This window comes from Thunnus albacares, chromosome 9 (assembly GCF_914725855.1).
Source record: "Thunnus albacares chromosome 9, fThuAlb1.1, whole genome shotgun sequence".
Taxonomy (NCBI): domain Eukaryota; kingdom Metazoa; phylum Chordata; class Actinopteri; order Scombriformes; family Scombridae; genus Thunnus; species Thunnus albacares.
Genome location: NC_058114.1, coordinates 9,102,376 through 9,115,915, shown reverse-complemented (window position 1 = coordinate 9,115,915; position 13,540 = coordinate 9,102,376). Strand labels below are relative to the sequence as shown.

Here is a 13,540-nt window from a genome sequence, read left to right as displayed (position 1 = left end):
GTGGTAATTAGGGAGGGGTAAGCGCTGCTCTTTCACTTTCATTTCCCAGATTTGTGCAGGTGGGATCTGGGTTCAGGGATTGACCATCTTATCACAAGAATCTTTAGGCTGCCAGTAGGAAAAGAGGTTGTATGTAGTCATACTGCAACCTTCTGTTACGCTTCACTTTCAAGAGTGTTTTCATCCCTACCTACCATTTGATGTCAAGCTTTTCCTTTCATCAAAAAAGTATCAAACCATTTGTGGATAAAATGTTCCATTTATTTGTTTGTCAACATATTTATTATTTACACATTTGCATCCAACTTCATCCGCCACAGAATTTATATAATTACACTTTGTTCAAGGTAATATAACTTAAGAATATGATGACTGTGTTTCAAAGGATTCTGACTCTGGCCTACTGTAGCTGCCAGTCTGCTTAAACACCACTGAATGAGCTAAAAAAAAAAACAGTATGATAAACATAAAGTTGCAGGCGTGAACACACAAACAAACTTTTTAAACATAAATACTTCTTTAGTCTGAGTTGTGGATGACCAAATAGTTCTCTGAGAGTATAACTTACTGTGGTACAGTAATGTGAACAATAAAACAAGAAGGATATAAATAAACATACAGTATGCTGTCAATATATACACAGGAAATGTAAAAACTCACTGATGACTCATTCTTTGTTGCAGCACCAATGATAGGTTTCCCCTGAGGAACCTACCACATAGAAGGAAAAGCTACAAAAATATGTAGTGTATCAAAAAATGGTTCATAAATTAGAAATGACCAAATCAACATAAGTACTTATACAACATAACAAATCTGGATGTAACCGGTACATACAACACAAAGGCAAAAAAGACTAACTTGACATTAGCAACTATCCTAGAAAGCAAATTAGCAGGTAGAGGTAGAGCACCATCTGTCAAGATGAACAGGTCCGACTGGGTAGGACCAAAGACAAAAATACCATGAAAACAATGTAAAATATAGCCTTTGATTGGAAATTGAAATATTTAAATCAGTCACACATTATCCACATGCTATTGCACTCATATAACGTTTAGTTAGGGGCCTGGTACGCTCCTTCAGGTTAGGCCCCTGCTTAGGATGGCCTGGGTGTGTTTTGGGGTGAAAGGGAGGTGTAAGTTTGCGGTTTGGATAGGCTGCTGCGTAGTGAGGCCCAACCCTGTGACCAGGGAGTAATATGGGTCCATATACAGTCAACCTGAGCACCGTTTGACTGACAATTAAACAAACAAAACATATTTTACACATTTATTTGTTAAATATTGGTATACACTGTTCTCCTTTGGCCACAGAGATTGAGCTGCTCCATGTAGGCCTGCCTTCGATTGGATATTGGGCATTTGTGTCTCACACAGGGCCTTGTTAATGGTCTCCATCGAACATGACAAACTCTCTTGGACACCCACTCCAGCATGCGTGTTCAAGCCTCTCTTTGGTAGGCAGCCATTTTTGTAACAGCTTTATGTTTTAGTAGTTTATGTGAATAGGTTACAGGACGGTGATGTTGGTGTCAGAGGAAGCAGACTGGACCAATTTCTATATGTTGCTGACTATTGGGTTGTGATGTGGGAAATTCCTGTATGTCTACAATAGGTAGCTGACGACTGTCCTGAGTATGGAAGAAGAAACGAGACTGGTGCCAGCTGCCATCTTGGATCTAGGTGAAGGAAGAGAGAAGAGAGGAGGGTAAATTAAGTGATTCATATCCAAAATGTGAAAAATACATTTCATGACTATTACAGAATATGTTTGGAAATGTTTTTCAAAGTCTGTATAGTAGGTTTGTCTGCAAAAAAGCTTTGTTCACTAGACTTCAATCTATGCTGTAGTCTTCACTTCTTTACGTATGTATGGGCCAAACCAATTAACAGATGGAATTTTCACAAGCAACATGGCTCAAATGTGTGTCAGACCAGGTAGATAGTAAACCAAATATCAACAAATAAACTCTTTTTTGTTTTCTATACACAGAAAAACAAGTCATGATCACAAGTCAAAGAAAGGTAAAACCTTCAGATAACTCTGAAATATCAGAGTAACTGAAATCCTGTAGTTTTAAAGAAAACAATATTTGCTGAATCAGTTATCTCTCCTGCTCATTACCTTGCACTCATCTTGTAGCACATGTGGTTCAAGTAGTGTGTCTTTCTCAAACATCTGTTTGTTCCAGCCACGAAACCTAAGCCTGGTGTTCTCTTTTGGTATGGGGCCAGAGGAGCTGAAGTTGTCTGTGGTGTCGTAGGGAGGATCACTTAGGCAGTGCAGCGTGATGCTGTGGCTGGCCTCAGTGCTTAGTAAGTGGAGAAACTTCATTTGGACTTTCCCTACACCAAACACCATCTGTAGGGGAAAAGCACAGACAGTTGTGCCATCAATCTGTCATCATAGCCACAATAACATAAGATTGTGATACAAAATCCTACAATGTCTCCTGCAAACAAGCAAAGCACAATATGGAGTATTGTTGCCTTTTCTAGTCATCTAAACACTCCCCTTACCTCAGTCTAGGTTCATATGTGAATATTCTCACCATTTAAGTGGCCCTGTTCACACCTGGCATTAACATGTGGACAGTTCTGAGTACAGGTGTGAATGCACCCAATTGAGGACGCATTGAGATCCAATCGCTAAGATCACATTCGGAGGTGGTCTGGGCTTCTAGAATATGGAGATATTCTTTTAACAGTGTGAACGCAGAGTGTCCTGGGCCCCACTGAAGTTCTAAATGGACGTCTTTTCTAATTTCTGGCAGACTAGGCACAGGAAGTGCATTGCTGCCTCCCAGTCCTTGTACCCTCCGTCCAAAGCTGTGCTCAACTTGTCCCAATGATATTTGCTGCAGTGACATTACTACTCTATCTAACTATCAGAGATGCAGTAGGGGCAGATAATATAGATACAACAATAAGCGAGAACAAGTTGTTTTCTGGTTTTGGTTTAATTTCTATTCCCATTGCTGATTTGAAGACAAAAATGGGAAAAGCATGTGGATTTCCGTTTTTCTTTCATTCACATAAAAAAACAAGCATTCAAGGAACCTTGAACACTTGACAGAGGGTACATGCCAGTCAAAACAGAAATGATGTACATGTTTATTTGCATATAAAGTGGGGAAGTGAGATCCGATCACAAGCGGTGACTTGAAACGCATGTGGAGACACATTGTAATGCCAGGTGTGAACTCATGTGCTTAGACCTGTCCACTTGTAATCAGATCACCAAAGACACATGTTAATGCCAGGTGTTAACAGGGCCACTGTTACCTTATTAGAGGCCAGTGGATGTAAACAGGTCTGCCCGCCTGCAGTGAAGTTGCAGAAGACCTCGAAGGCATCTGAAGTACAACCCAGGTTTGGATCAATCCAGAACCAACCTAAAAGTCCCGGGCGAGAACAGGGGAAGAAAGGGACAGGGAGATCAAGGCATGTTTTTTATTAAAGGTATATTCAAACAACCCACTTATGGTTAAAGGTAAAGGTTGCATAACGAACAAATCTCATGTTTTGAAACTTCTACCATCACATTCAGTGTCTAGTCAATCTAGTCAGCCTCTCACCATCTTTTAGCGTGTGATGACAGTCCAACAGATCTTTACAGACACGAACAGGGTTCTCTCTTGTACCAAGAGGCTTTTTGATGCTCTCTATCACACTGCTCAGGTAACGCAGAGTCTTAAGTATCTCAGAATTCTGGTCTGGCAGGCTCATCTCAGTGTTCTGGAAACTCTGATCAAGAATGGGTCACCAATGTTAGAAAGAAAACACAGTCAACTCTCAAACGCCAAAATTAAATACTGTGTGGCTTCATTGCAGTCACAGTGTCAACAACCAGTTGAAAATAGAATCTGTAAAGAAAAAGGGTTTTTTGTTTTATAAAAGAATCTTAAGCAAAAGTCATTTATTCATCAGTCTATCCATCTGCCAACCTGTCTGTCATCCATTCAATCATCCCTTCATTGACTGAGTGTATTAAATGCTTTACCTCTGTCCTGAGGGCAGTGTTAGAGTCAGATAGACTGTAGAGTGTGGAGTCATCATATATCTGCCTCTGTGGATTCAAAATCAACACATTCAGTTTAATACCCTGTTCATTATTAAACTGCAGTTTTATACGCCTCCAGTTTGCAGAGAAAACTTTAACAGATTCACAATATACTTTAATACCAGGCAAAAGCTGTAAAATAAGCCTTGCGTCAATAAACCATCACATTCCTGACTTCAGTAGGGGGAAGAATAACACATTCCACTCAGCATAAACACTACAGATATCACATAATGTGTGTAAACAAAAAAGGCATCTGATATAGCTGTTTTTCCTGGGTTCTTAGGATTGTTCCAACAGAAAAAAAGTCATTCAGATAAGCAGAGAGCTAAACATTATCCAGAAGTTACGACAGATAAGAGATGCGAGGAGGGCTTCACAAAAGCTTTGCCGATACTTCTGAACAAAAATGACCAGGATTATTTGTCCACATCTTATCACTGAAACAGATGATTTGTTGGCTCATTTATAGTTAAGTAAATATGCAAACAGTGCTTGCCCTTGCTCCATCATAACCCAGTTTGGCTCTCCTGTCTGAGAAATAGCTTCTATTGCTTGTCTAAAGTCCTTTGAAAAGTCTATTATGCACGATCATAATTTATAAATGTGTATATTTTTTAAATCAAGTAACCAAGAGCAGTACAATTTTACCTCTAACTTTATGGTCAGAACCCTCTGCTTTTAATTTAAACTCAAAGCAGGATTCCTGGCAGGTTCTTACCAATACATGAGTGACATGAAGCACTTACTGTTGGACCTGGAGCACCAGGTGGTCCCTGAGGTGGGAAGAGAGAAGAAGACAAAATGAGCGACATGGTGAAAAATGATCCCATTGTGGTTGCACTCACTTCACTTTCTAGTCAATCATGTCTTTGTCAGAGAGCTCTGAAGAAACTTTCTAGGCATATAAGTGTGCAACTGGAGAACTGCCTTGTCTGGGTTGCTGACCATATAAATTTTTTTTCTATTTTATAATACATGTAGAAAACAAATTTAATTTTCTTTCTTTTCAGGATTAGACATAGTGGCCAAAAAAGTCTGCCTGGACTGACAGAACTGAGAGTGAGCTGACCTCATACTGACCAATATTTCCTACTTTGCATGACACAAAATATCTATAATTTATAGTTAGAAATATCCCAGAATACTAGCATTATATTTATATGTGCAGTATACAGCTGAAATGTGATACTGAGGCCAACACTTACTCTTGGTCCTGGACTTCCCTGGGGTCCTTGGGGCCCCTAAAAGTGAGAGACATAGAAAATGAATGTCAAAATGGTAAAAAGATTATGCGGGAATTATGTATTTCTTACTATCCTATTTGCTCTGTGGACCTCAAAACGTCATTGTAGTTTTCTCCCTTCAAACCTCTCCATGATGCTGTGGGGAACAGCAGTGGGATATTGACTGTGTATCACACATGACCACAGTGGTTAACTACTGCCCCCTCTGGCTGACCAGTGACATAACACTGTTCAAGAGCAGCCACCTGGGGTAACTGGACTTCACAACTTTTGCTGTGGTTTCAAGAGGTTCATGTCCATCTATGTTAGAGTATCCACATTTTTTTACATGGCTGGTGCCTGAGAAAAAGGCTAGTATAAAGGATCCATTCTGTACACGTTCTTGTTTATGTGTGTGGTAGTGTAAATTGCAGAGGGATTTAGGCTTACTGAGAATCTCATTACAGTTTACATTACAGAGCTGGAGCAGGGATAAAAAAGTGAATATGCGGACGGCACTGCGGCTTGCCATGCTAACATTTTGACAAGGCATTTCCTCAACAGTGTTTACACAAGAAGGTCTGTGAGTACTGTAAGGCCTCACAGCAAGCTCCAGGACACACTGAGCAACAGCTACTTTCACTATGACTCAGCCATAGCGATCTGATGTCATCTTAGGACAACCATATAAACAGAACTACCACTGAACCCCAGCTAGCATTCATGCATCTTTAAACACAGCCTTCAGCATCTACAGTAGGTCTCTCTTACCCCCACAGTCTCTGAGGTGGCGCCATGATAACTGACCAAGCAATGCTTTCTCAATGAGGAATTTGCTGACATGAAGTCTGACACTTCAGTGGAGTATAATCATGATATAATCACAGTATATCAGCTTATAATCATACGTACTGTAAATCATTATCATATGATATAATCTTGACAGACTTTTCAGTTTTTGATTACAGGTTTGAATCACATCTTACCATTTCACCACTGCTTCCTTTTGGACCCTTTGGCCCCTGTGGGAAACAAAAGTAAACATGTATGTGAAAACACATGTAGCACTGTATCTAACTCTTACACTACATAAACTTAAATTCCATCAATTAGCACATAATAAACATGTTTAAATAATAGTAGATACTAAAAGTATCTCATTATCACTTCCCTTGTGTCAAAAGCTTTCTTTGTTCCACTGAATTTACTGACTATTGTCTTATGATAATTGCCTTGTCATTATATATAATTATTATAACACACGAACAGACGCACACACACAAACACACACACACACACACACACACACACACGTAGAGAGAGAGAGAGAGAGAGAGAGAAACCTACGGGTTTTCCCATTGGGCCCATCATTCCTTCAGGGCCTACAGGTCCAGTGAATCCCTGAAACAAACAGCAGGGCTGAGGGTGAATAAACTGATCTGGTCTGTATTTATAACACAGCTGACTGCTGAGAGGATAATTACAACATATACCACAAGACTTTGGGGTATATCTTGGGTAATTACAGTGAAAGTTGTATGCACTCTACATTGCATTTACATCTTCATAAGCTCTTAGTTGCACAACTAGGCAGAATTAAACTGTGTGATCACACTTCTGTATCTTGTATTCCATTTCATATTAATCATTTTTTTGCGTTTGATGCCCAGTCTGAAGATAGCACCATGTTTCTATTTTTATTTAACTTACCAGAGTACCCATAGGGCCTTTGGGGCCAAGGAAACCTTTCAATCCCAAATCGCCATTTGGCCCCTGTTAGAAGAAAAAGGAGATCTTGTCAACTGATAAATGTTATTTCATAGGGACAATATATTTTGGGTCTTTTTTTCATCTTCTTTTTTTCATTGTTTTATCATAGTTTCTGCTCTTTTTTTCCTGCAACAGTTTAACCTTTGGTTAACACCACAGTCTCTAACCTTTGGTCCTGGAAAGCCGTGCAAACCAACCATTCCCAGATCTCCAGATTCCCCCTGTAAGCAGAGAGGTCAGTCACATCATTACCTACGTGGAGCCTTGCCTTTTTCACAGTTAGAAAGGGACATTTAGTTTTCATTTGACAAACACATCATAAAGAGTGTATGTGTGAGTATATGTGTGTGTGTGTGATGTGGCCTTTTCTGTTTTTTCTTCATCCCATTTCATACCACAGGGTTGCTCCAGACACAGTGGAACACAGTAAGTTGGTCTTCCAACAAATCCTTGTCTGAAAGAACTAGGGCACGCACACAAGGCTTTATGTCTGGATCTACAGCAGCCCAGACCCACATTCACACACCTTCCTAGATACACACACTGATAGGGGTTATGTGTCTGCACCCAATTCTGTGTCTGAGGACCGTCTGTCGTCCAGGGTGGCAGCCACTATGTTTATACAGCCAGTCGTCCACGTCCTCTAGACAGCTCCACTTTCAGGCCTGCAGCTTTGGCCGAGCAACTCTATTCATTAAAACGTGTAAAGGGATCTGACCCAAGGGCCGGAGTAGCTCTCTGTTTTACGAGCATCAATGGAGATAACCAGAGGAGGGAGGGGAGAGCAAGGGATTGAATGTGGTTTCTTTTTTCTTTTTCTTTGAGGAGTTACATAAGTAAAGTGGAACACCTTTTTTTTAGGTCTCAAGAGTGCGAGGATCTTACATAACTTGGCCTTACCAAGCGAAATGTTTCCATTCCTGGTCTCGCCCAAATAATTTGTTACTCTACTCAGAGTGGAAAAGTGTTAGGCACACACATTTTTAACCCCACCACAGATTTGCTACCTAAACCCTTGAAGCTATATTTAGAGAGGTATTAAAGAATGTATATAAGCTTATAAAACCCTATTTTTATAAGAAAAACATTCCAAGGGATGGTATTAATTTAAAATAAGCAATGTAGTAACCCACACGATTATGACGTCAACATTTCAAATAGATATTTTATGGGTTAAAGACACAACATTTGATTGATTTTTAAAGAAAAAGGTATGGATATGAGGATCAGAGTTATAAATAAACAGAGTAGAAGAGTACGAAAGGGTTTTCCACATCAAAAGGATTTTTCACATAAGTCAAGTATGATGCAACACACCTCACAGTATAATGGGTTTCCTTGTAAATAGGTCACTTGTATCTGAATCTTTCACTCTAATTTATGTTGATTTGACGTTATAGTACAGTTTAGTTAATACTGTATATATGAACACTACTAAGAAAGGTACGACAATATCCTTACAAAATAACCCTGAGAAGTGCTATAATGCCCATTACATTGTCATTAGTGATATAAGGCTATGGAAATAAACTTGAATCCTACTTTAAGGTGGATTTTTGCTTTAAACCACAACTGCCTGTATATACTCACTGGTTGTCCTTTGGGTCCTGGGTCACCTTTCCTGCCCTGGTCACCTGTAGCCCCCTCCAGGCCTTTGATACCTGATGGTCCCCTGTCTCCTGGCAGGCCTGACTCCCCCTGAACCAACAAAGGTCAGGAATTAAACATGTCAGTAAAACTTACATACAAATATTTCTTGACCAGATGTTCTGTAAACATACACTGCAACAGTTTAGAGTATATTAGGTCCATGTTTATGGCTGTTGTTTTCACCTTCTGACCAGGTGGTCCTATTTCTCCAGGCAGTCCAGGAAGTCCAAGCTCTCCCCTGGGACCTGGACGTCCAGCAGGTCCCTCTTTGCCCAGCAAGCCTCTCTGGCCCTGAAAGAGCCCCAGAGTTGGTGTCAATAAATCTTGTCAATGTGAAATCAAAAACAACATCAAGCAAAACCAGTATTAACGTCCTTTGAATGAGGAAAACAAAACATAAATATATGTCTTTTGGAAAGCTGAGGTTTTAATTTTAAGAGAGGTTTAGCTGCTTGATGATGAATACCTGGTCATAGTCATTTAAGGGAATATAGCTAGATACAAGTACAGTGTGTATATGTGTTGACCATTGTTATGAAAAAAAAACAGCTGTCAGAGCTATGATATATATAATGACCATCAATAAATGTTTTAAAATCAATGTTTTAATTCTGTTATGTATTTTAATATAAGAAAACACATTTCTAAATGTGTAGTATAGTTGTTGCTGTAAACCATGGTGCTGAAGTCTGCTGGCCTCTCCTGGTTATAATATTTCTTGACAGCGTGCTCCTAAAGCGTACCCATAAACCTGACTGCCTGAGTTGCTTTTTCACACCGCAGACCACAGCGGTTTCCTGCTCCATCAGCAGTGTGGCGAAGCAGAAGGGAGGAAGTGATATTAGAATAACAGATTGAGTGGATCGTCGTCTCACATACAGCTTCTGTTCCTCGATTACCATGATGGGAACAGATAAGTCAGGATGACCCAGGTTGGAATTACACTGTTGAAGGCTTACTGAGTGAACCCCCAACACTGCAGGCACTGAGAAGCTCTTGCATAAGAAAAAGCCACTGTATATCAAGTTAATAAAATCACTCAGAGATTTAATTAAGACTGGCCCAGTGCTCCAACTTCCAACCCTCACAGGGATGTGTGCTTGAGACACGCACACATTCAAGCAGGGGTGCTGATAAATGGGGGACAACACTGAATGATTTAGACAGCGCTGAGCTGGACAGCAGCCCAAAAACATCGCAGGGATTGTAGATATTTATTGCATCGGGACAGATCCCCAAATCTCCAGCTGTGCCCCTGCATGCAGACATGTACATGAACAACGTGAAAGATGTTCACTGTAACAGATGTTATCATTCAACCATGGAGAGGAAATGGATTCAATTATATAATCAATGCAAAATCAAAAGAGGTACATCAAGATGTCAGTTAAAGAAGTATGTAGATGTGGCTCTTTACTGTCATATTTCTCCTTGTTTTACACTTCCAGTACACATCAAATATACACTTTAGAATAAACTCTTACACAAAATATTTGAACTCCCAAATGATAAATGGATTAACATTAACAATAACTTATATTTGATGTAATGTCCATTGTGATAGTCTTATTGATCTTGTCCTCTGCAATCCACAGCACTCCAAGCCAAGTTACAACATTTGGTGTGTAAGAGAACCTCAGAAATGTTGGAAAATACTCATCTTGCTTATAGACATATTGATAATCAGTTATTTCTCTTAACAACCCCCCCAACCCCCCAACACACACACACATACACAAAAAGACGAATAAAATAGGTATTCTTAGTCCACAGGAACAAAAATTTCAGCTCAGCCTCTGATGTTATCAAATGTACATGCTTCCTCTATTACATGACTGACGCAAAAAGAGGAGCCTCCAGCAAAAATACCTGTCAGTTGTTTGAACTAGAAACAGTCCTGTCAATTTGATTTCAGATGACCCATACTACATTTCTTTCCTGTTGCTCACTGTTATTGTACTTTCCAATAAAAAAGAAATACTCTGAACCGAAGTTTAAAACTTTAAAACTTCACTGTACAAATGCATTAAACTGGCAATAAGGAAGAAGATAATTGAAAATCATTATGAGAATAATGATTTCACAAGGACAAAGAGGATGAGAACTGCTCTGCTGGGACTCTTCAGCTTGCCAGCAGAGGCAGAAGGAAGCCATATTACAATATCTTTCCCATTATGGAAGTACATAGTGTGCGATTGAAAATAGAGTTTCCTGCTGGCCTCACAGACTAGTGTGTTGGCTCAAAAAAACCCTGGTATCTCCAAAAACATCTTGCATATTAGAAAAGGCATCATTTTCAAATTTACAGCTAGTGTGTTTTTAAATTTTTACAAAGTATTTTGTGTGATTTAGGAGCTATAGAGTAAAGGGACTCACTCTGCTAGTGAGAAACCATATTATTTTAGCCCCGGTGAAGAACATCAGTGGCCAAAGTTAGGCTTTCTAGGTTTTCACACAGCATTATGTAAATGAAAGCCAGACAGAAAGGAGTTGGCTTCCCAACTCTTGGCTAAAAAGTGTAAAGACATTCATGCACGAAATCCCAATCCACTCTTGGTGAACACTTATTTAAATAAACCCTCTGCATCGCAACCAGGAGAAGCCAATCAAATCAAACAAGACATTATACAATCAGTCAATCTCAGCTGTATGTCTTAAAACACAGATGGCAAGAGCTGAAGGAAAGCATTGTGCACTCTGATGCAGTCAAATAAAAACTCCTGTGCTAAGGGGACAATGTGGCACAAGTCAGCATGATGGCTGAATGTGTACTAAGGTCTCTTTGGTGTCTCCTGAAGCACTCTGAGGTCTAATTCAGCCAACCATAAATTGGGTGTCTACAGCCACATTTCACTTCTGCTATATAGACTACAGGTGGATACAGTAGTCCAGAACTAAACTTTAAGGCTCATGTGGGGTTTGTCACCAAATCTGCTTTTTATCACCTCAAAAATATTGCTGAAGTGCGACCATTTTTCTCTCTGAGTGACACAGAGAGACTAATGCACACTTTTATATCCAGCAGGCTGGACAATATGTAATGTTCTCCTATCTGGTCTACTCAAAAAAGTTATAAATCAGCTACAGATGATTCAGAACTCTGCGGCACGAGTGCTGAGCAAGATTTGCCAGCAAGATTAGCAAGTTTTGAGACATAGCATATAATTGAGTTTGTGTGTGTGTGCCTCAGCCCCATAGTCTGGTTAACCATCCCCCCCCCCACCAAAATTCCCAATGTTTTTATTGGTCTCCATCGTTGTAGCTTACTTGCCTCTGGGGTGATTGACAAAAGTCCAACTTATTATCAATGTGCTTCAATCATATCTGTCATAATTGATATAAATAAAACCCATCAGTGAGCTTTGCCTTTTCATTTCACAAGCATATTTCTGACCAAAAGGGCAAGTAAATCAATGAACTTGGTGCTTAAACCTAGTTAGCATTTGGTATAATACTATTTGCCCTGAAGCAGGCCAAAACTGCAACACATGCTTCTCACTTAAAGTGAGAGGAACATTCTGGATGACAAATAGAACTAGTTTTGTAAAGGAAGACGCTATTTTATATATTTAATATTGTTGTCCCTTCTGAATATGATGTATTGACTATATATGAAAGAGATAGCAGCTATATAACAATTGTCCTATCTATGGACTCTCTGGATCTATTGCTGTTGTTTTACATCTCCTTTGTTTGCCTTAGGCTCATAGCCTTTGCCTCCATACTTATGATCTCCTCTGATGCATTTAATGTAATTTTTGTAGTCCTTCCCCCATAAGTCTATTTATAGTGAAAGGAAATGTAAAAGTAAGAGAAGCAATTCATTTATGTGCTCATGGCCTTCTTAATGATATTCCTTGTTACTTTGAAATGAATTATACATTGTATGCATCATTATAACAACACACAATTATGATAAGCTATGTTATTATCTGCATTGTATGATGGTGTTGTTGATTACCTGTCGCCCTTTTTTTCCTGGTAGTCCTGGTAGGCCGGTCAGTCCTGGGGGACCATCTGGACCGGGGTAACCAATCATTCCGGTGAATCCAGGAAAACCAATTAGCCCCTGGAAAATTTTGATCACAGTCACAATGTTCACCTCAACTTCAACTTTAGTCTGAGAGGAATTTAATGACATATCATGAGCACTGTATTACTATTCTTACAAGAATTCTACACCTCCTCCAAAATCACTCTAAAACTAAAAAATATGTTTATGCAATAAAGAGCTAAAAACCTGACCAGACGTCAGCAAAAATATTTGATATTATGAAATATATCAATATCTGTTTGCAGGTCTTTGATAAGTTATAGTAATTAAGTAATAATCAGTATTCAGTATGATTACTGCACCATTTGGTCTAGAAACTACATCACTTGACTTACATTTACTATTTAAATACACAAAAACATTTTTTATGGTTCGGTCAACTGCTGGTTGCTGTGGTGTTTTTGAAGTACGTTGAGATAACTTGTGTGTGCAGTTCTGCGATGTTTAGTTTTCCTATTCTTCTTGCTGTCACTTTCTTTATCCATTGTGGTTATCACTGATCATGAAAACTTTTATTTTTTTGGCATTTTTCCTTTATTTGAAAGTCAGTGTAGTCAGACAGGAAACAAGGGAGGAGAGAGGGGAGTGACATGCAACAGCTGTCCCATTGCCAGGAATCAAACCGAGGACATTCCAGTTATATGTCATGCGCCTTAACCATTATGCTACCAGGACACCCTTGACCATGCTAACTTAACAGCTCTTCTGCTTATTCTGAATGAAATACTGTTGCTGCAGCAGTGAAAGTATTAAAACTACAGTATTGCTGTGTGTA

The 13,540-nt window shown here is 39.4% G+C and overlaps 1 protein-coding gene and 1 long non-coding RNA gene across 3 annotated transcripts in view; one reads left to right on the top strand and one right to left on the bottom strand.

Annotated features, from left to right (window-relative positions):
- Positions 1-264: 264 nt before the first annotated feature.
- The window catches only part of LOC122989232 (collagen alpha-1(XXIV) chain), a 99,863-nt gene continuing 86,587 nt past the window's right edge, over positions 265-13,540 (bottom strand). Inside the window, exons 47-60 of the mRNA XM_044361985.1 lie at positions 12,673-12,780; positions 8,895-9,002; positions 8,652-8,759; positions 7,229-7,282; positions 7,002-7,064; positions 6,639-6,692; positions 6,278-6,313; positions 5,274-5,309; positions 4,815-4,841; positions 4,006-4,071; positions 3,581-3,749; positions 3,288-3,397; positions 2,128-2,364; positions 265-1,681 (exon numbers count right to left, since the gene is read on the bottom strand). Coding sequence (XP_044217920.1) covers positions 1,535-1,681; positions 2,128-2,364; positions 3,288-3,397; positions 3,581-3,749; positions 4,006-4,071; positions 4,815-4,841; positions 5,274-5,309; positions 6,278-6,313; positions 6,639-6,692; positions 7,002-7,064; positions 7,229-7,282; positions 8,652-8,759; positions 8,895-9,002; positions 12,673-12,780 — 1,323 coding nt within the window. The 3' untranslated portion in view covers positions 265-1,534. The remainder of the gene's footprint in view (positions 1,682-2,127; positions 2,365-3,287; positions 3,398-3,580; positions 3,750-4,005; positions 4,072-4,814; positions 4,842-5,273; positions 5,310-6,277; positions 6,314-6,638; positions 6,693-7,001; positions 7,065-7,228; positions 7,283-8,651; positions 8,760-8,894; positions 9,003-12,672; positions 12,781-13,540) is intronic.
- On the top strand, positions 1,622-9,008 carry LOC122989233. 2 transcript variants are annotated; one of them, XR_006404988.1, is made up of 7 exons: positions 1,622-1,710; positions 1,996-2,027; positions 2,195-2,318; positions 7,197-7,296; positions 7,462-7,487; positions 8,702-8,773; positions 8,924-9,008. It is a non-coding gene; the product is annotated as an uncharacterized LOC122989233 (long non-coding RNA). The 2 variants fall into 2 exon arrangements; XR_006404987.1 differs by having other exon boundaries at positions 8,906-8,997.